The sequence below is a fragment of the Stegostoma tigrinum genome, chromosome 33 (genome assembly GCF_030684315.1).
Source record: "Stegostoma tigrinum isolate sSteTig4 chromosome 33, sSteTig4.hap1, whole genome shotgun sequence".
In the NCBI taxonomy this organism is placed as follows: Eukaryota; Metazoa; Chordata; class Chondrichthyes; order Orectolobiformes; family Stegostomatidae; genus Stegostoma; species Stegostoma tigrinum.
Genome location: NC_081386.1, coordinates 33,092,194 through 33,113,665, shown reverse-complemented (window position 1 = coordinate 33,113,665; position 21,472 = coordinate 33,092,194). Strand labels below are relative to the sequence as shown.

Genomic DNA, 21,472 nt, shown 5'->3' with positions numbered 1-21,472 from the left:
CTTTTGTTTATATCTGACTGATGTAGAATCAGTCAAATTCATTTCATGTGGGAACCTGACATATAGATTAGCCTGGGCTTGACACTGATGGTTTCAGGGAAATCAACTACTGGGTTCAAAGTAGACCTGCAGATATTGGGCTATATTTAAAAATGCACATCCTACTTGCTTGTTAGAAGTTTCTTCTTGTTGTGAGTAGCCAAACTTAATTTAAATATCATCTCTCTGGTGCCAATTCAAACAATGTGAAAATTGTTCAGACAAGAGCCTGAAATATGCAAACATAATCACCCCGTGTCTGCTTAGCTGAACGGGAAATTAATACTTTCAATCAGAATCAACTTAATTATGAGCAAACCTTTCAAATCTTCTGAAAGCAGACAAATCTATGACGCAATTTACAGTAAACTAAAACAGAGGTGGCAACTAAAACTTTGGAGATGCAACTTCAATTTCAGAAGAAGTATTTGCTTTTCAATTTTGACTGAGAAACACATGATCAATTTGTTTGTGTTTAACTTGGTACTCACAAATAAAACTAGGTCGTAATCTTAACCTCTTAAATGCAAATATCCAGTCTCCAACACTGGTTTATACTTTTCTGAAGTTAGAATCGAGAGACAGCTAGTAGAACTGAATAGAGAGCTTTTAACTTTGCATCATCATCATCATGCTGTATGTGAGAGTGTAGCTCTGAGAATGCGGAATGCACTTGTGAAGACGCATCTTGCATATATTGATGCATAAAGTGACAAACCAACCAGTGTTAAGGTGAGCCATGACTAACCTACACAGCAGCATGATGGTACAACATTGGGTGAGTTCAGATGGACTCTCTATAATGGAATTAGCTTCAGACAGTCCTAAATGACTCTGATGCTTCTTCCATATTATTCAGAACGTATTCAAAGTGAGACAGTGAAGATGAAGTGGGACTTGAGAGCATAAGATAGACAATTGCGAATTAGCTGCCAGTATTATTTTATGCCAAATTGCTATTCCATTTTCCTCTCTCTTTGATTCTTTATCCATCTCCTTTACTTCTAGCAGAGACAATTTTCATTCAAATGGCTCACTGTGGCATGTGTCACCCTGTCCCTTGACAAATGTGCACATTCCACTTTATTACAATGTGCTTCACCAGATTTTACATGGATTGTTTCTAACATCGTGAATTACTCTTTAAGAATTCTAGCAGCTCACCCCAGACCACCAGAAAAACCAGCCTTAACTTAGTTGCCTGGATGAGTGCAGTTCCAACAACACTCAGGAATCTTCAGGCTCTTGTCCATCCAGGACAAAGCAGCCAACTTAATTGGCACCACATCCACATGGATCCCTTCTCCACCACAGATATGCTCAGTAGCAGTAGTGTGTAACATTTACAAAATACACTGCAGAATTTCACCAAGTATCCTCACACAGCACCTTCCAGGCCCACTACCACTTCCAACCAGAAGGATAATGGCAGCAGATACATGGGAACATCACCTCCTGCAAGTTCCCCTCCAAGCCACTCACTATCCTGACTTGGACATATATCACTGTTCCTTCACTGTCACTGGGTCAAAATCCTGGAGATCCCCCCCAAGGGCATTGTGGGTCATCCTACAGCATGTGGACTTCAGCTGTTCACAAAGGCAGCTCACCACCACCTTCTCAAGGGCAGCTAGGGATGGGCAAGAAATGCTGGTCCATCAGGGACAACCATATCCCATGAATAAATTTACAAAGTTCATTCCTAAAATGTCACAATTGAGGAAACGTCACCTGTGAATCACACAAACACCAAATTCACACTGACCTCTACCAGAATTGATTCCCTCTGATACATAATTTCCTCTGATACTATGGCCCACAGTTAGTCTTCACATTTGAATCAAAATATTAATGGAGATGGAATTGATCTTGGCAAAGAATGCAGATCAGTTGAGAAGAATATTAGATAAAATGTAATTTGAGCTGCAAATTTGCTCTGTCCTGTTTTATTGTTGGCGACACAATTCCAAATGGCTAACTGGAAATAATACTCCCTTCCTTGGAGGTGCTGGTCTTTACTGCCATAACCAGATAATGATCTAAGATGGGCTTATTCTGCTCTATTTTGTACATTATTTCAATTGTATAACAACCCATAATCAAAAGAGTGCGAAGCTGGAGGAACACAGCAGGTCAGGCTGCATCAGACGAACAGGAAAGTTGGCGTTTTGGGTCAGGACGCTTCATCAGGTCTGGGTAAAGGAATGGAGGCTCCAGATGAATGGGGAGTTGGAATTGGGTGAAGGCAGGTGGGGTGGTGATGATGAATATGGGTAGAGGGTTATGGGCATTGGTCAGTTGGAAGGGATGAGGCTGGGGCTGGAGCAATTTTGAAACTAGGCCTCATCCCATGACCAGCCCGCCCTCTCATCTCCACCTCCTTGACCTGACACAACTTGTCCATCTTCTCTCCCACTTATCTGCCCCACCTTTCCCCTTCCTTTCCCCTTCCCCAGTCCTGATGAAGGGTGTAAACTCTTAATGTCAACTTTCCTGTTCCTCTGATGCTGCCTGACTTGCTGTATTCCTCCAGCTCCGCACTGCGTTGACTCTGCTTCCAGCATCTGCAGTTTTTACTCTCTCCAATAACAACACATACTAGATTGTATGACTGACAGTAAATTCATCTAACTTGTAATTTTTCCATTGCACACATTCTACACTACCCTCGTTAATCAGATTATGAGAGACTTCAGATTTTTGTCGCTCACTAATTAAAATTGGATTCACACTGAATTACAAATTACACTTTAAACCTACATTGCAGGGAATACCAGCATAGTTATGTACTGATATTATCCACATCAAACTCTCACCCCTTGGAGAGCTGCTAATGTTTTAGTAATCTGATGATTAGAGCGTGCTTCAGAGTTTTGTTGTCAATCACAGATATAATTAGTTTAGCTGTTCCTTTAAGGTTGTAATCAGCTAGTTCCAATGGGAGGACATTGAAACGTGAACCTGAGAAGGTCAATGGCTGTGTACTTTTATATAGATGAATGGGTCTCATTGAGGTTGATCACGAAATTGAGGATGGATTATCACATAGTTTGGGGAAGTAAAAACTCTGCTAACCATCTCCTAATCATCCCATTCCCCCATTGCCCACTGTGCTCATGCCTTATACTGACTCCCTGTCCCTGAATGCCTCACTTTAAGAATTGTCCCCTATGTGTTCAAATTCCTCCATGTTCCTCACCCCTGCCAGTTCAGTAACCCCCTCTAGCTCCTACAGACTGACAATACACCAGCACTGCACCCATTCTAGCCTCTGAGACTCTATCATTTCCTCCAATCACTCCGTGATTGATGGCATGTGCTTTCAGCTGCCTGGGCCATAAGGTCCAGAAAGTCATCTCTAATTTCCTGCTTTCTATGTTTCTACCTCTCTGCCTCCCTGTCTTCCTTCAAGACACTTGTTAAACCCATCTTTCTGCTCAGGCATTGGATCACCATTTCCAGCACCTCCTTATGAGGATCAATGTCAAATTTGATTTGACTAGAGTTGGGATGTTTAACCAGGGAAATCGCACAAGTCAATATTTGTCAAAGCAAAAAATTGACTTACCCAGTCCTTCTGTTTTATCGAATGTCTTCTTGACTGTCTCACAGGTAGACCCATTTCCATGACAGACTCCACAACGATCTTCCAACGCATTGGAATCGATTTCATAATCGCAGCCTACATTCTGAAACAGGAAGTCTGAATCAGCAACTGTCCTGGGATAAAGTTTACATTGGCAAGTTTCTCATTAAAGACAACTCATCTCTTTGCTCTTTCTGTTTTGATTAAATCAAAATTAATTTGGGTCTAAAATATAACAAACATCAGTGAGTCTTATCATTACATTGAATTATTTAAATTTTATTTAATTTTCAATTTAAAACAATTCTGCACATAGATTTGGGATGTGGTGTTCACTGTTTTGATCAGTCACACTATTAGATACTTTAAGTTATTAAAGAGCATAAGACACTAAGATGTAGGAGCAGAAGTAGGACATTCAGTCCATCGAGCCTGCTCTGCCATTCAATGAGATCGTGGCTAATCTGATAATCCTGAACCCCAGTTCCCTGCCTTTTCACCATAATCCTTGATTCCATTACTAATTAAAAATCTCTCTGCTTCAGCCTTGCATATACTTAATGACCCAGCCTTGACGGCCTACTGCAGTAGAGAATTCCGCAGATCATGACCTTCAGAGAAGAAATTCCTCAACTCTGTCCTAATTAGCCAACACCTTTTTGCTTCCCTATAGAAATCCAAACTTTTCAGCACCCAAACATAATTTTTTTGATGAAATTCTGAAGAGATACAATCGACTGATTGACTCAGTGAGCTCCCATGACTAAATATTCCATATCCAGGTTTTTTTTCCCACTAACAGTACACAGTGAGTGTGCGCATCTCCCATCCTGATATCCCCACTCCAACAACAGCCACATCCTGTGTAAGAATAAATTGAAAAGCCATTAAAAGTTCTACCTCCTTCATTCTGATGGCATGATAATGATTCAGGTGAGAAAACAATGGGGTCTCTTTTACCCACCTGGTTAAAGACTCTCTATTTAATTCATGATATTGCAAAGTTGCTCCAGCTAACATCCACGTCAGGTGGGCTCCTGTGGTGCAATGGCAATGTCCATACCTCTGGGCTGTGAGGTCTGGGTTCAAGTCCCAACTGCGCTGGGAGTATGCCACAACATCTAGAAACCAGTTGGTTAAAAATAGTCAAAAGCAAGTGTGACAGTTCCAACAGAGTACCTGAGCCAAAATCCTCCTGCACAGTAGGGATCATCTATTCAACCCATAAATCTACTGGCAAAGACAAGCACCACCAGCAGAGCCGCTCAGATACTGTTTGTGGGCCATTATGTCTCATGGAGTGCAGCTCACCTCACCGAGATCTCTCACAGCATTAGCTAACGTCAAAACTGTGAGGATCAACTATTTAGGCCAATTTAAGTTGGTGCAGGTGAAGGAAATAGGAGTCGTTGGATCTGCCATGATCTTACTGAATCACAGAGCAGGCTCGAGGGGCTGAGTGGACTACTTCTGATTCATATGTATGAATGTAACTACTTGTAAATGACAAAGCCCCAGATAAACGGTGAGCGTGACCTTATTCATTATTATTTTGGATCTGGAACAAAGTGTGTCATCAATGATGGAATTTAATGCCTCTTCAATCAAACTTGGAGGACACTGGGTCAGTCTCTCCTTTCCTTCCCTGATCTGATCGAGTCTCAGTGCCTGACTGAAGGACTCTGCATTGGATGGGGAGCTATAGATAACTCCCACCTCCTGAATGACTGGCACCTCTGAGGGAGTGAGCTTTCCACTCTGAATACCTACTAATACCAGCAAGGTCTTCCCAAAGGAGGTGACAAGAGGATCCCATTAGCTCTCCAGCTGTTGGTGAAGACCTCTATTGCTTCCAGTAGCCTCTGCCCCAGAGTGTGACCAACACGCACTATATCCAGGGCTGGCATTCTGAGCAGGAAAGCTGTTACACATTTCTAAGTTGAACCGGGGGCTTCTGTATGGTTAATCCACCTAGCTTCTCATCTGACTAGTCTGTTTAAGGTGATTGTTCAAGTACTCCCATGGCAAAGAGGTTTAACTTAATAAGTGCAGTTAGTTACTGAGTGCCTGTTAACTGAGAAGGTCATTTCGAGACCAACTGTTCGTTACTTGGAAAGTTTAGGTTCCAGATCAGTGACTGTCATAACTTTTGCCTAAAACACACACACAGTATGGAATAACTCCTGGGACTACATGTGTGTGCGCTGAGGACCAAGGAGCTTTAATATGGCAAAAACATGCACAAATACTTGGCATGGGAAGCAGATTATTTTATCTTTATTTTACGCTAACTTTCCCTAAATAGTTGTCTGAAGAGATACAGCAGATTACTGTTCAAGTTAGGGGTCAAATTCAATCCTCATATACATAGCCACCATTCATTAAAATCAGCTTTGTCATTCCGCACCTATTATAAAGTAAAATGGTGCAGATTTTGAATTTTGATTCCATTTAATGGGTCAGACATTGAAAAAATAATCAAAGTCAGTGATAGGTGCAAAAGCAGATAGTTCACAAAAAAATATGATCGGTCTTTTCAACCTCCACAATAATGAATGGCAAAGCATTTTCAAGTAGGCACTGAAGATGATTACAGAGTAAATATGCTGGGTATTGCGTTACCACAAACTGAGGCTATGGTAATCTGTCTGACTAAACAGATTGTTATAACAAGCTTTCCACTTCAGTTCATCCATTCATGCTCTGTTTTGACTTCCCTTGTTCTATTGATACGATCCACTTTGCAAACCTCTCCTGAAATTATAACAAAGTATCACTTCATGTGCGCAAGACCAGCATGAAAGAGTTCTCTCACTCTGGGTAGCTGGAGATTGTAGGGAGTAGGGCTATCTCTGCCTTTTCGGGATTATGCATCTGACTCATAAATAACTGACTGGCTAGTGTCAATGAAGTAACCAGACAACGGGCACAATCATCAGCCTTAAACAAGCTTCTGACAGGAGCTTGTTCTCACAGGTTTGTTGCTGTTATCTTGTCTGCCTATTCTAAAACTCAAATAATCTTGTAACCTCTGGAGTGCAGAGACCCTGGGAATTTCAATTTAGTTCAACCTTTATTCACTAATAGATCTGGCTGCTGCTCAATTTGAAAAGCACTCAAGAAAATGCTGTAGCAGGATCCTGAGCTGTTTAGCCACAGCGATACAGATCACCAGCCAACTGCAAAATGTAGCCCCCCACCCCCTCCCAGTACAGTTAACGCCTGGCCCAGATTTCCAGGCTGTTATATCCGCCTTGCGCTATCAGGGAGAAATAATGTAAAAATAAAATCAAGAACTGCGGATAATTGAAACCAGAAACAAAAACAGAAATTACTGGACAAACTCAGCAGGAATGGCAACATCTGTGAAGACCTTTCTTCAAAACTCTGTTCTAAAGTCATGGAACCTGAAACATTAATTCTGCTTTGTCTCCAAGGAATAATGTTTGCATCTGAAACCACTTGTGCTACATCTCACTTGCTCCTTCCATATTTCGTTGTCGTGCTGAATACCCATTCCGACACCACATAGGGAGCAACATTCGGGATGTGTTTGCTCACTGAGCTGGAAGGTTCATTTTCAGACATTTCGTCACCATTCTAGGTAACATCATCAGTGAGCCTCCGGTGAAGCGCTGGTGTTATGTCCCGCTTTCTATTTATCTGGTTAGGTTTCCTTGGGTTGGTGATGTCATTTCCTGTTCTTTTTCTCAGGGGATGGTAGATTGGCTCCAAATCAATGTGTTTGTTGATGGAATTCCGGTTGGAATGCCATGCTTCTAGGAATTCTCGTGCGTGTCTCTGTTTGGCTTGTCCTAGGATGGATGTGTTGTCCCAATCAAAGGAGCAACATTCCTGGGGCATGATCCATAAGGAGAAATTCTTCAGAACAAGGGTTTGAGAGACACAGGAGCACATGCTCCTTATGACAAATCCCACCTGCCAAATAGCAGCCAATGAGCTCCCACAGTGAGAGAGATCCTGGCGAAGCAGGTTCAGGACAAGCCAGGGACCATGTACAGCCCACTGGCAGCCCTGTGGCCTCAGTACAAACCCCTTATACACTCCCCCGAGGAAGCATGCAGACAACACTACACATTACCCCTCTACAGGCTGAGGGCAGGACTAATCCCCTGAAACTCAGCAATAACACTTGGCTCTGGGGGTTTGCATTCGTTAGGAAAGTAAACACTTTGTTTCACACCAGAGTACACATGGAACCACCCAATCCCCCACCACCGCACCCCAACCAAACCACTCTGTACCTTACAGATTCCGTTGATGCACATATCCCTGCTGGTGTTTCCCTCGAAACAAGGCGTCCCATCAATCACAGCATCCAACATTTTCTCTGAAAAGTAACCATCTATGGGGCGACAGTGCAGCTCACAGGGATTAACTGAGGGCAAGACATACCACGGGTAAGATTGCAAAAATTCACCAAAGATAAATTCCCAGTGTTAACTCAAAATTCATGCACACACTGTAGTTTGGTTCTGTCACCAAACCACAGTGAGTTTGGTTCTGGACCAGACAGAGAGACAGACGGAGTGAGAGAGACAGAGATCCAGACAAACAGGAGCCTCAAGGACCAAATTCTGAAACTAATGTTTGGTCAAATTCGTACAAAACCCCAATTAGACCACAGTTGTAGTATTGTACGCAGTGCTCGTTCCTGTCTCGTATAATGTATTAAGGGGCACCACAGAAGGTGTTAAAAAGGTAAAGTGAAAAAATGTAGACCGAAGGAAGACCAAACAGAGGTCTTTAGAATGTTGAGGGACTGGATTATTTGCTGAGGTTGTCCTCACTGCAAGCTGTTGTGTAAAATTTGGCAGCTTCTGTGTGGCCAGCACAGTCTGCTTTTTTTTAAGCAGGTGGTACTTGAACCAGGGCTCCTAGTTGAGGGGTAGGAACACTACCATCATGCCACAAGACAGCACTCTGTTCAGTCTGCTTTGACATTTTTTGGGGAATGACCTTTAATTAGTGATAGGTGGGGCTTCTGTTAGCCTCCAGTAGGATAGCCCACCTCATGGAGCTGCTGGCCAATCAGAATGCCAAGAGAAGGGGCAACTGGGTAAAGCCAGATCGCTTAGGGGCTGGTGTCAGTGTCCACGTCCCTGATTCACAAAGAAAGGTTCTTGGTTCCCTGTCTCACTGACAGGCTTGGACCTGATTGGGCCTGGCAGACAGCATGGAGGATGGCCATGAGGAAGGTGAAATTGGGAGGAGGGTGTCTGCGAAGGAACACCCAGTCCACTTCACTGTGCAGCAGCCTCTGGTGTAAAATCATCAGGCTATGTTTTATGTACAGGCCTCTAAAAGACCATTCATTCAGATCACTAACATATCTCCCAACCTGTGCTGAATTGTGTTGAATGTGGTACTATAGGTGTCTCAGGATTTGGGGATGGGAGAAGAGGGCTGGGGATTTTTGAGGATATTGAGGTGCAGTGAGGTTATTGGAGCTGGGGGACTGGGATGTGTGGTGTCTGGGGATTTGGAAGTTGGGGCTGTGGGGGTAGGGTATGTTTATGGAGCTGGGGGAGGTTTGTGGGGATTGAAGAGGTTGAGGAGAATGTTACTGCCTCCTAAAGGCTGAGCCACCTGTGGGTGTTCAGTAAAATTCAAAATCCAAAGTCACATGACCCCAGGTTCTCGTCCAACAGGTTTACTTGAAGGAGAGGCAATGGCCTTCTAGTATTATGGCTGGACTCTTAATCCAGAGACCCAGATAATGTTCTGGGGACCTGGGTTTGAATCCCACCATGGCAGATGGTGGAATTTGAATTCAATAAAATATCTGGAATTAGGAATCTAATGATGACGATGACTCTATTGTCGATTGTTGGAGAAACCCATCTGGCTCACCAATGCCCTTTAGGAAAGGAAACTGCCATCCTGGCCTGGCCTGGCCGAAATGCAATGTGGTTGACTCTTAACTGCTCTCGGGGCAATTAGGGATGGGCAATAAATGCTGCCTAGCCAGTGACACCCTCATCCCATGAATGAATGAAAGAAAAACATAAGTTCTCTGAGTGCAGCTCCTTTGTCAGGCAAATTGACTTCAAATAAACCTGTTGGACTGTAACGTGGTGTTGTGTGACTTCAGACTTTTCCCACCCCAGTCTAACACCAGCACCTCCACATCCTGGCTACCTGTAAAAGTTGGCTACAAAAAGAAAATATTTCCATTTGTTGGATGGAATATAAGTAGAACTAATGAGTGTAGTCATTAATAAATCCAATCGGGATTCAGAGTAAACATCCTTTATTCTGAATAAACCACAGGCTACACGTGAATATAGAAATGAAGAGCAGCAGTAGGCCATTCGACCCATCCACCAATAGTTGATATAATCGTGGCATCAAATGCACTTTCCTGCCTATCCCTGCCCTCATTACAACTTAGACAGGCTAAAAAAGCAACAGCAAACATGTTTAAGGGAAGGCTAGATAAACATGATGGAGAGGAATCAAGGACGCACTCATGAAACACATGAAGGAGGGTAGGAGGAGGCTCATGGAGAGCTTGCACAGATCAATTGGGCTGAATGGCCTCTACTGCCAATACCATGTGATTATATCAGCATGAATCCAGACTTCACTTGCACACAGCAGTTTATCTGTGTCTAGTTTACAACCAGACCACTTTTCTAAAATAAAACAATAGACTGAGGTTTGAATTTTGAAAATGATTGTTTCAATAAGTAATTAAGCATCTCAAAACAAACAGCACAAGAATCATTAATTTCAGATCTTCCTTCATAGGGGGTTTCAAACGTGGCATAAGGGAGACATAAACATTTTGAGGCTCAAGCTGCACAGAAAGTGGCCATTTGACCCATCATGCCTGTGCCAGACCTTTCTTAGAATGGTTTAATTTAGAATCATTTAGCAATCCGATAGACAGCTGAGAAAGAAATGCAACTTAAAACCAATAAAACAATAGACTTACTTTGGCTGAGCACAGGGGTCCACTTATGCAGTTTCCCTTTGTAAGGTAATGTATCAAACTGGCTGCATTGTATCTGACGAAAGGTTGGCACGTCTGAGGTACAAGCTTTGACGTTGCAGACCCTGAATCTCTTCCTCTCTCCGAGACAGTATGAGCCTCCATACTTGGGCCTGCAAAGTGAAACGCACCACTGAACAATCCATGTGGTTCGTTGCCAAGATGAGATCTAGACTGGCACACCAAAGGATCTACTGATGGGGGCCTGGGTTCCAGCCCCACCTGTGCTCGAGGTCTGTCATAACCTGTCCAAACAGATTAATTAAAACTAGGAGAAACAGTGGTGCCAGTGCCACAATGCGGTATATTAACCTGCTGGCCAGTTGGACTTTTCTGATAATTGACTGTGATTACGCTATGCTCGCTTTTTAATTCCAGACTTTTATTGAATTCATATTTCCTCATCTGTCATCGCAGGATTTAATTCAACAGCCTCCCTCAGCTGGATTCGCTCAGACCTGGAACAAGAAAGACTTCAAAATAAACCAAGGCTTTTGTTCCTGCTTTATGTCCTTCTTTCCTTATTTTTCACTCGTACCAACAAATTGCATTTATGTGGCATCTTTAATGTGGTAAAACTTTCCCAGGCATTTTGCAGAAGTGTTATCAATCAAAATTTGACACCGAGCAACATAAGGTGATATTAGGAGATGTACCCACAAGCTGGACCAAAGAAGGAAGATTTTGTAAGCATTTCAAAGTAAGGGAGAGAGAGGTTCATGGAAGGAATTCCAGAACATAAGACCCAGGCAGATGAGAGCATGGCCCCTCAGGATGGAAATCTAGAATGAGCAAGAGGTCAAAATGGGGGTGGGGGGTGGGGGGGGAGTACAAAATCTGAAAGGTTTGTAGAAAAAGATGTGCACACATCACAAGGGATTTAGAAACATAAGAATGGCATAGAGCCACTGGAAGACAATGAGCAGATGAAGGCCAAAGCCATTTACAGCTCCTGGGATAATATTTACTGTGACTGGAATATTTAACTCCGCACATACACAACATGCCATAAACTGCTCCTTGCAATGCTCGCACTTACAGAGAATCTCCAATCATATTTCTGCTGCATCTATTGGCACTCAGAGTTTTAAAGGAAGAAAGCTCTTAGATTTATGTAGTGCCTTTATCCCTTCAGGATCCTCTAAAGTGCTTTAGAAAGTACTTTTAAAGTGCTGTCCCTGTCATTATAAAGAAACATAATAGACATTTTTGCACAGCAAGATCCCACAAACAGCAATGGTGGCAATGATCAAATAATTTGTTTTAATGATGTTGATCCAGGACAAGGGGGTAGGGGGCACGGTGGGGGCAGTGGGGCAACTCTCCCTTCCTTGCATTTTCAAGTAAGTGGACTCTGGTAGAGATGTCGCCATGGTGATCGCACCCGTTAATGCTGACTGGCAGTTGGGCTTTTGTTTAAGGTTTGCAGTCAAGTCAACTCTGATTGGCCAGAGCAGTGTCCTGAAAATTAAACCAGCCAATGGTTGTCAGTTGTTTTGTTAAGTTGAGACAAGCACAGTGTGTGTACTTGTTCTTTCTGTCTGAAAAGGACAGGGCCCTGTGTATTAATATATTCAGATTCCAGGACACTAAAGTGCAGCTGCACTTTGTGAGCTCAACTGACAAACCGTAAATTGCATGTCAATGCAATTCATCACACATTCAGGATTGTCCAGCAATTGCTGTCCAATTGCAGAAGCACATTGAATGTAGTACACTGTATCATACGTTTAGCACCCGCAGGCTGGTTGGGTACGATCAGTGCCTTGCTATTTGATATGATCTGCCAGTCCTTGGGACTTCAATCGCTTCTTGGCCTGATGGCTCAGATCAAGTGGAGATTTTCAGAGTCATTCGAGTCGAGGAGAGCATTGTTGGATCGGGAGTCAGTAGACAATGTGTTGGTTGTATGGCCCTGTTTTTGGTGCATCTTTATGCTGGCTTCAGCCTAACGCTGATTTGGGGGACAGCCAACTTCGCACTATGGCCTTGGTGAGTACCTGTGGCCCAGGACAGGGGTTTTGCAAGCGGGTGGCACAGTGGTTAGCACTTCTGCCTCACAGCACCAGGGACCCGGTTCGATTCCAGCTTCGGGTGACTGTCTGTGCGGAGTTTGCGCATTCTCCCTGTGTCTGAGTGGGTTTCCTCTGGGTGCTCTGGTTTCCTCCCACAGTCCACAGGTGTGCAGGTTAGGTGGACTGGCCATGCTAAATTGCCCATCATGTTTACAGAGATGTAGATTAGGGGGATGGGTCTAGGTGGGATGCTCTGAGGGTCAGTGTGGACTTGTTGGGCTGAAGGGCCTGTTTCCACACTGTAGGGATTCTATGACTTATACACCTACTAACATGACAGGTTTGAAGGCAGCAACCTGTTAATGATAAACACCATAAAATTGCTACATCTAATCAAGGTTCACTTACCCAATCAGACAATGTTGGTTTTTGCCTTGAATTTGTGTTTTTGTGAAATGTCCTGATGAGTGCAAGATAAAAAGCTTTGACAAAACGTGTCTTTTTTTCAGTAACACTGAAGGCTAGTAGCCTATAACTAAGCCTTTGAATGGGAATGTTTTCTTTTGGATTCAGAAAATTTGCTGTTACCGTCAATGTGTCATTCAGATGGTTAAACTCCTCTTTTGATTCAGAGAAGACGTAGTGTCATATGTCATGGGAGGCCCTCGTTACTTTATTAAAACCATACAATAACAATTCCAAGTGGAAATCAGAGGCAACACCCTGTTAAACTCTCTCTATCACAAAATGAAGTTGTTTATCTGAAATTATCAACTGACCCGGCGTCAGCTCAGCACTGAAACATGGAGCTGAGAAAACAGAACACTCCCACCAGTGAAAACTTAACGTTTTGGTTGCTGAACACCGGATCTCATGTTACACTAGATTTGTGCTTTATCACTTCATACTAGGAAAAAAAAACCTTTCTGTTTTACAGAATACAACACAGGGGGTCTGCCAACCACCCAAAATATACCAAACCTTTCACATGGAGAACATAAAAACAAAATAAGTCAGGATTGAACATTATCAGACAACAGGTTATAGTCCAACAGATTCATTTAAAATGACAAACTTTCGGAGGTAGAGAGATAATCACAAGTGATTACTTAATAATAAAATGTGAGGCTGGACGAACACAGCAGGCCCAGCAGCATCTCAGGAGCACAAAAGCTGACGTTTCGGGCCTAGACCCTTCATCAGAGAGGGGGATGGGGAGAGGGAACTGGAATAAATAGGGAGAGAGGGGGAGGCGGACCGAAGATGGAGAGTAAAGAAGATAGGTGGAGAGAGTGTAGGTGGGGAGGTAGGGAGGGGATAGGTCAGTCCCGGGAAGACGGACAGGTCAAGGAGGTGGGATGAGGTTAGTAGGTAGCTGGGGGTGCGGCTTGGGGTGGGAGGAGGGGATGGGTGAGAGGAAGAACCGGTTAGGGAGGCAGAGACAGGTTGGACTGGTTTTGGGATGCAGTGGGTGGGGGGGAAGAGCTGGGCTGGTTGTGTGGTGCAGTGGGGGAGGGGACGAACTGGGCTGGTTTAGGGATGCGGTGGGGGAAGGGGAGATTTTGAAACTGGTGAAGTCCACATTGATACCATATGGCTGCAGGGTTCCCAGGCGGAATATGAGTTGCTGTTCCTGCAACCTTCGGGTGGCATCATTGTGGCAGTGCAGGAGGCCCATGATTGACATGTCATCTAGAGAATGGGAGGGGGAGTGGAAATGGTTTGCGACTGGGAGGTGCAGTTGCTTGTTGCGAACTGAGCGGAGGTGTTCTGCAAAGCGGTCCCCAAGCCTCCGCTTGGTTTCCCCAATGTAGAGGAAGCCGCACCGGGTACAGTGGATGCAGTATACCAAATTGACAGATGTGCAGGTGAACTTCTGCTTAATGTGGAATGTCATCTTGGGGCCTGGGATAGGGGTGAGGGAGGAGGTGTGGGGACAGGTGTAGCATTTCCTGCGTGGAACAGTCCCTCTTCCGCACCTACACAGGCCCCAAACCCCACCTCTTCCTCCGGTACATTGATGACTGTATCGGCGCCGCCTCTTGCTCCCCAGAGGAGCTCGAACAGTTCATCCACTTCACCAACACCTTCCACCCCAACCTTCAGTTCACCTGGGCCATCTCCAGCACATCCCTCACCTTCCTGGACCTCTCAGTCTCCATTTCAGGCAACCAGCTTGTAACTGATGTCCATTTCAAGCCCACCGACTCCCACAGCTACCTAGAATACACCTCCTCCCACCCACCCTCCTGCAAAAAATTCCATCCCCTATTCCCAATTCCTCCGCCTCCGCCGCATCTGCTCCCACAATAAGACATTCCACTCCCGCACATCCCAGATGTCCAAGTTCTTTAAGGACCGCAACTTTCCCCCCACAGTGATCGAGAACGCCCTTGACCGCGTCTCCCGTATTTCCTGCAACACATCCCTCACACCCCGCCCCCGCCACAACCGCCCTAAGAGGATCCCCCTCGTTCTCACACACCACCCTACCAACCTCCGGATACAACGCATCATCCTCCGACACTTCCGCCATTTACAATCCGACCCCACCACCCAAGACATTTTTCCATCCCCATCCCTGTCTGCTTTCCGGAGAGACCACTCTCTCCGTGACTCCCTTGTTCGCTCCACACTGCCCTCCAACCCCACCACACCCTGCACCTTCCCCTGCAACCGCAGGAAATGCTACACTTGTCCCCACACCTCCTCCCTCACCCCTATCCCAGGCCCCAAGATGACATTCCACATTAAGCAGAAGTTCACCTGCACATCTGTCAATTTAGTATACTGCATCCACTGTACCTGGTGCGGCTTCCTCTACATTGGGGAAACCAAGCGGAGGCTTGGGGACCGCTTTGCAGAACACCTCCGCTCAGTTCGCAACAAACAACTGCACCTCCCAGTCGCAAACCATTTCCACTCCCCCTCCCATTCTCTAGATGACATGTCCATCATGGGCCTCCTGCACTGCCACAATGATGCCACCCGAAGGTTGCAGGAACAGCAACTCATATTCCGCCTGGGAACCCTGCAGCCTAATGGTATCAATGTGGACTTCACCAGTTTCAAAATCTCCCCTTCCCCTATTGCATTCCTAAACCAGCCCAGTTCCTCTCACCCATCCCTTCCTCCCACCCCAAGTCGCACCCCCAGCTACCTACTAACCTCATCCCACCTCCTTGACCTGTCCGTCTTCCCTGGACTGACCTATCCCCTCCCTACCTCCCCACCTATACTCTCTCCACCTATCTTCTTTACTCTCCATCTTCGGTCCGCCTCCCCCTCTCTCCCTATTTATTCCAGTTCCCTCTCCCCATCCCCCTCTCTGATGAAGGGTCTAGGCCCGAAACGTCAGCTTTTGTGCTCCTGAGATGCTGCTGGGCCTGCTGTGTTCATCCAGCCTCACATTTTATTATCTTGGAATTCTCCAGCATCTGCAGTTCCCATTATCTCTGATTACTTAAATTGGTTTGTACAGTTTTCAATTATTTATAATTGTGGTTGGGTCCTCATCATGCAATTCTGATACTGACTCATGCTACTCCAGCCATTTGTTTATTTTCAAGCACTATCTTAATTTTGATCATTTGTAATAATCTTTCTGCCTTAATTAATTGGTTCATAAGTCATCCCTTCGCCTGTCATGCAGCTTTACCCATGTCATTTGTATTAATCTGTTGACACTATTGATTACTGTTGAGAACTGTTATTCAGCCTGTTGACACTCTACTCACACTACTTTTACTTATTTGTTGATATTCTTAATTACCTGGAATTATCTTGCCATTATCTCTCCACCTATAAATTCTCCTGAGTCCTGTGTGCTTCCCTCCACTTCACCTGGCAAAGGGGCAGCGCTCATTAAGCTTATGATTTTAACTGAATCTGTTGGACTATAATCTGATGTCCACTGCAGCCCAACACTGGCACCTCCACATCAGGATTGAATATGGCCATTTTGAGCCTTTTGAACCTGTTCAACCATTCAGTGGAATCATGGCTGACTGTTTACTTTGACTACCTCACTTTCCTTAATTCCCTCAGTTACTGTGGGTCCATGGACCTATTTCTTTCACTCGCCCACAGTTCTCTGAGGTGGAGAATTCCAGACTCTCAGCCTCCTGAGCAAAGGTAATTTATCCTCCTTTTGGCCCTAAATGACCCCGTGCTCTGGATTTTCCAACCAGGGGAAACATTCTCCCAACACTGACCCAGCTAAGCCTGCACTGAAATTGTCAGCCTCTCCCCGCCTTAAAGTTTGTTGGGTCTCTTCTGTTAAAAATATCAATGCTTTTACAAGGACAATGATAAGTTTTTCAAATAACTCTTTACCCAACATTTGTGTTACAAAATAAGCAGAAAACATCGAAAATAGCCTGTATCATTAAGCATGCCTCACTACAGCATCTGGGCTCACGGTAGATGAATATTTTTAATACACAGATAGCAAAAAGAAATCAGTTTCTTAAGAAGCAAATGGAATGTTCCTGTTGTGACTAATTATCCAATGTAAATGTATTGTTCAGGAACCTTGTGCCATCATGTTGTCCCAGTGAACCTAACACTGTTACAACCGCTTAGTTTAGGTGGTATAGGAATCTGCAGAGCTACAACAATTAATGTATTATTGTCAGTCGAGAGAAATTAATCATTTTGTACGTCCATCACACATTTGGTCGCACATGTTCTTCTTTGTAAACTGGGCTGGCTGACAGTGGGTGGAGGGGGAATCTAAATATCACCCCTTGACATTCAATGGCATTACATCTTGAATCTTCTACAGTCAACATCCTGGGGGTTATCATTGACCAGAAACTGAAATGGACTAACCATATAAACACCATGGCCACAAGCCTCACAGCAGCAGGCTCTGATTCCAGCCTCAGGTGACTGTCTGCGTGGAGTTTGCACATTCTCCCCATGTCTGCGTGGGCTTCCTCCGGGTGCTCTGGTTTCCTCCCACAGTCCAAAGATGTACAGGTTAGGGCGAACTGGCCATGCTAAATTACCCATAGTGTTCAGGGATTTGCTGGCCTAGTAAATTAGCCATTGGAAATGCAGGGTGGGTGCTGTTTGGAGGGTTGGTGTGGACGCACTGGACTGATGGTCTGCTTCCACACTGTAGGGATTCTATAATTCTAAGAAGAGGTCAGAGGCTATGAACCTTTCCACAAATAACTCACCTCCTGACTCCTCAAAATGTCTCATCATCGAGAAGGTACAAGGCAGGAATGTGGTGGAATATTCCCCACTTGCCTGGACAGCACAGAAACAGACCTTTCGCTCCAACTCGTCCATGCCAACCAGATAGTCTATGTTAATCTAGATCCATTCACTAAGATTTTACCCATAATCCTCTAAACCCTTCCTACTCATATACCCATCCAGATGCCTTTTATATGTTGTAATTGTACCAGCCTCCACCACTTCCTCTGGCAGCTCGTTCCATACATACACCACCCTCAGCATGAAAGAGTTGCCCCTTAATTTTGGACACCCCGAGCCAGGGGAAAAGACCTTGCCTATTCATCTTATCCATGCCTATCATGATTTTATAAACTTCTATAAGATCACCCTCAGCCTCCCATGGTCTGAGGAAAATAGCCCCAGCCTATTCGGCCTTTCCCTAAAGCTCAAATCCTCCAACCCTGGCAACATTCTTTAAATCTTTTCTCCTAACTTGTGCTGCTCCATCACTCACTTTACAAAAATGACCTCTTTCACTTAACCTCCATGTGAGTTTCATAGTTTTACTGGGTTTCCATGTTAAGCAATCATTGATCATGTCCACAAAGTGAACGGTTATAAATGTGGAGTCTCATTCTTCTAGGTTTTAAATGGTACCGTGAGATTTTTTAAAAATTTATTTTGGATTTTTTTTCCTTTCTATCTCTTAACCCAGAGGAAATGTAGTAACGATCCGCTTCCTCCTCTCTCCCTATTTATTTCAGAACCCTCTCCCCCTCCCCCATTTCATTTGAAGGGTCTGGTCCAGAACCGTCAGCCTTCCTGCTCCTGAGATGCTGCTTGGCCTGCTGTGTTCATCCAGCTCCATACCTTGTTATCTCGGATTCTCCAGCATCTGCAGTTCCCATTGTCTCTGACATTTAGTAACTATCTGCTTGCTCCATGCTGAACTCATTCAGTATACTGAACTATACTGGAAGTACGTTTTGGGTTGGCAGGTCTATAGTTTAGAGTCAAATCCACTAATAATGGGACTTTGAAAAGATTTATACTAAAATAGGCGAGTGGCTGAGACAGAGGTTCAACTACACTCTCTCCTAATATAACTGTTATCTTTAGGCAGTTTAACAGACCTTGCTCTGTGCACTTCCAAGAAACATAAATAATGGTTTTTTCTGCAAGATTATATCATGTTGTATCATCTTGTCTTCCAGTACACAGTACTGGCCACCCAAATCTTTTACATCTGTGCCTAATTTTACCACTTTGCCTTTGAATCCTAGAACAGATGTCTTTAACTCTTATGTATCCATCTGCCTGATCCAGTCAGCGACACTCTCAGCAAAGCATGGTGGGGATTCACTCCAGAACTGGATTCCCTGGCAAGGCTGCAGTATCAGAGGAGTCAGTCATTGGATGAGACATTAAACTGAGGATTATCTGCCTATCTCTGTGATCCCAAGAGACGTCAAGGATTTTGTAACACTTTTGAGGAAAAGCCAAGACTGCAAACACACTGGCATGATTCCTCCTTCAACCAAAGGCAGGAACAACAGATGAATTCATCATTCCTGTTCCCATTCAAGAACAGGTAAAAATCTTTGAAGGTAATTCATTGTTAAATCAAGATGTTTCTGAGGAAACTGTTTTTGTATTCAATGTTCTGAGAGTTATGATGGGTTACAAGCAATGCATCTATATGATCGTACACAACACACATCACCCCAGGGGCCAATATTGAATGCATTAAACTGGCAAAGTTAACAGGTGAACTGGGAATGGATTCACTATGCAGTCTAATAAAGGGATTGTGAGGGAGTGGAAAAGAGCAACAAAACTTTGATAGTCTGAGATGGCATCTTAATCTAAACAATGATACTGAGTACCACAGTTGCATTTCTGTTAAGAATGGAGATGTGTCGGAGAAATTGTCATTACATGTAATGATGGCGGAAGTGTCATCGAAGGTCCTTGTTGAAAGCTACAAGCTCCAAAGCAGCTCAGAAATGTTCTTACTGAATAATCAAAACAGTAAATGTAAAGAATATTAGGTGAAGACAATCAAATAGTTTGCCTGTATTGCTGTGCCTCGTCCCATAGTAGTGACTGTTGAACAGCAGAGTCAAGGCACTTGTCAATATTACAGCCTCGCAATGCAACCTCTAGCACCATCTGCCTAGATTTTGTTTATGGTCGTTTACTTAAATCACCTTGACTGGGGAATAAAAACACATATTTGGCTTCCTTCTGTTACGTTAGAAACCAGACCAGTGTCAATGGCAACTGCAGTTGCCATAGTACAAAAACACAGCTGCTAACTTTGCTACACGAGACTCTGTCAATGATTATAAATGAAACCATAAGGTCAAATAAACCGATAAGTGAGTAAACTGCTGAGATTATTTTGAGCAGAAGAAATGAAGGAGACCACCAAGATCTAATGATTCTTAGTTGATGAGACAATAGCACTGTTGAGTTCTGTTAAATGCAAAAGTAATTACCCATGAAGTGTTATGGTTGGACAAGAGTGATGTTTAGATCAGTCATTTCATAAAGTTCAGATAAGAAAAACAGCCAATCGTAATCCCACAGCCCATTTAACCGAAGGCTCAGTCACTCAGTCTAAACAAAAACACTGAAGAAACGCAAATAGATGAAGCAGCTTTCATTGAATTGCAAGCTCCTACAGAAACAAGAGGCCATTCAGCCCATTGTGTCTATCACAGCTCTTTGATAAGAGTTTTCCAATTAGCCCCATTCCCCTGATCTTTCCTCCACTGTACTCCAATTGTTCGCACTTGAAGCATTTATCCAGTTTTCTGTTTAAAGTTACCCTTGAATAACATCCACACTTACAGTGTGTTCCAACAGCTCACTGTGTAAAATAATCTCATTTCACTTCTGTGTCTTGTGCCATTTACCTGAAATCTGCACAGCTGACCCGACTCTCAATGAAAACCAAATTGAGAAACAGTAAAAGAGAAGAAAACCTTCATTCTTATTTCACCTTTCACATCCTCAGCAGATCCCAAAAGACTTCATAATCAATAAATTCTTTTGAATTGCAGTTACTGCAGTTTGCACACTGCAAATTTCCAATGCAGGAAACATAGACCGACAGCTCATTTGAACACAGCAAGCTCCCACAAATATCAGTGTAATAATGACCATTTAATCTGATTTTATTTATGCTGGTTAAAAGATAGGCATCTTCCATTAAAGCCATAAAATTGTGCACTGAGGCACCAGTGTGGCCTAAAGTTTAATCACCTCCTCCATAACCTTTTATCTGAAGAAACAACTGCACTTCTGACTGAGCCACAGCCAGGACGAGACAGTGCTCGCCTTCACGTTCATAAAGATACGCTGAGTGTTGCATGTCTCTTTAGGCTCTGTATGGAATGTATAATGTTTTTACTAACGCACCTAATTAATCCTGAAATGATTCCAGAGCTGAACTCAACTCAAATGCTGATTATTCTTTGAATAAAATACTATGGTGACATTAACCTTTACATTATGTTGTATTTGTGCCCTAGTCCTATTCTTGTTACTGAAGCAATGTTCCATATTCATCATTCCTTTGCATTTTCTAACTCATTTGTCTCTTTTTGAGTTTGATAA

General features: G+C 43.8%; 1 protein-coding gene across 1 annotated transcript in view; it reads right to left on the bottom strand.

Moving 5' to 3' along the window:
* The window catches only part of LOC125467144 (A disintegrin and metalloproteinase with thrombospondin motifs 7), a 185,484-nt gene that overhangs the window by 95,683 nt on the left and 68,329 nt on the right, over positions 1-21,472 (bottom strand). Inside the window, exons 12-14 of the mRNA XM_059639196.1 lie at positions 10,587-10,756; positions 7,891-8,024; positions 3,608-3,728 (exon numbers count right to left, since the gene is read on the bottom strand). Of these exons, the coding sequence (XP_059495179.1) occupies positions 3,608-3,728; positions 7,891-8,024; positions 10,587-10,756 (425 nt within the window). The remainder of the gene's footprint in view (positions 1-3,607; positions 3,729-7,890; positions 8,025-10,586; positions 10,757-21,472) is intronic.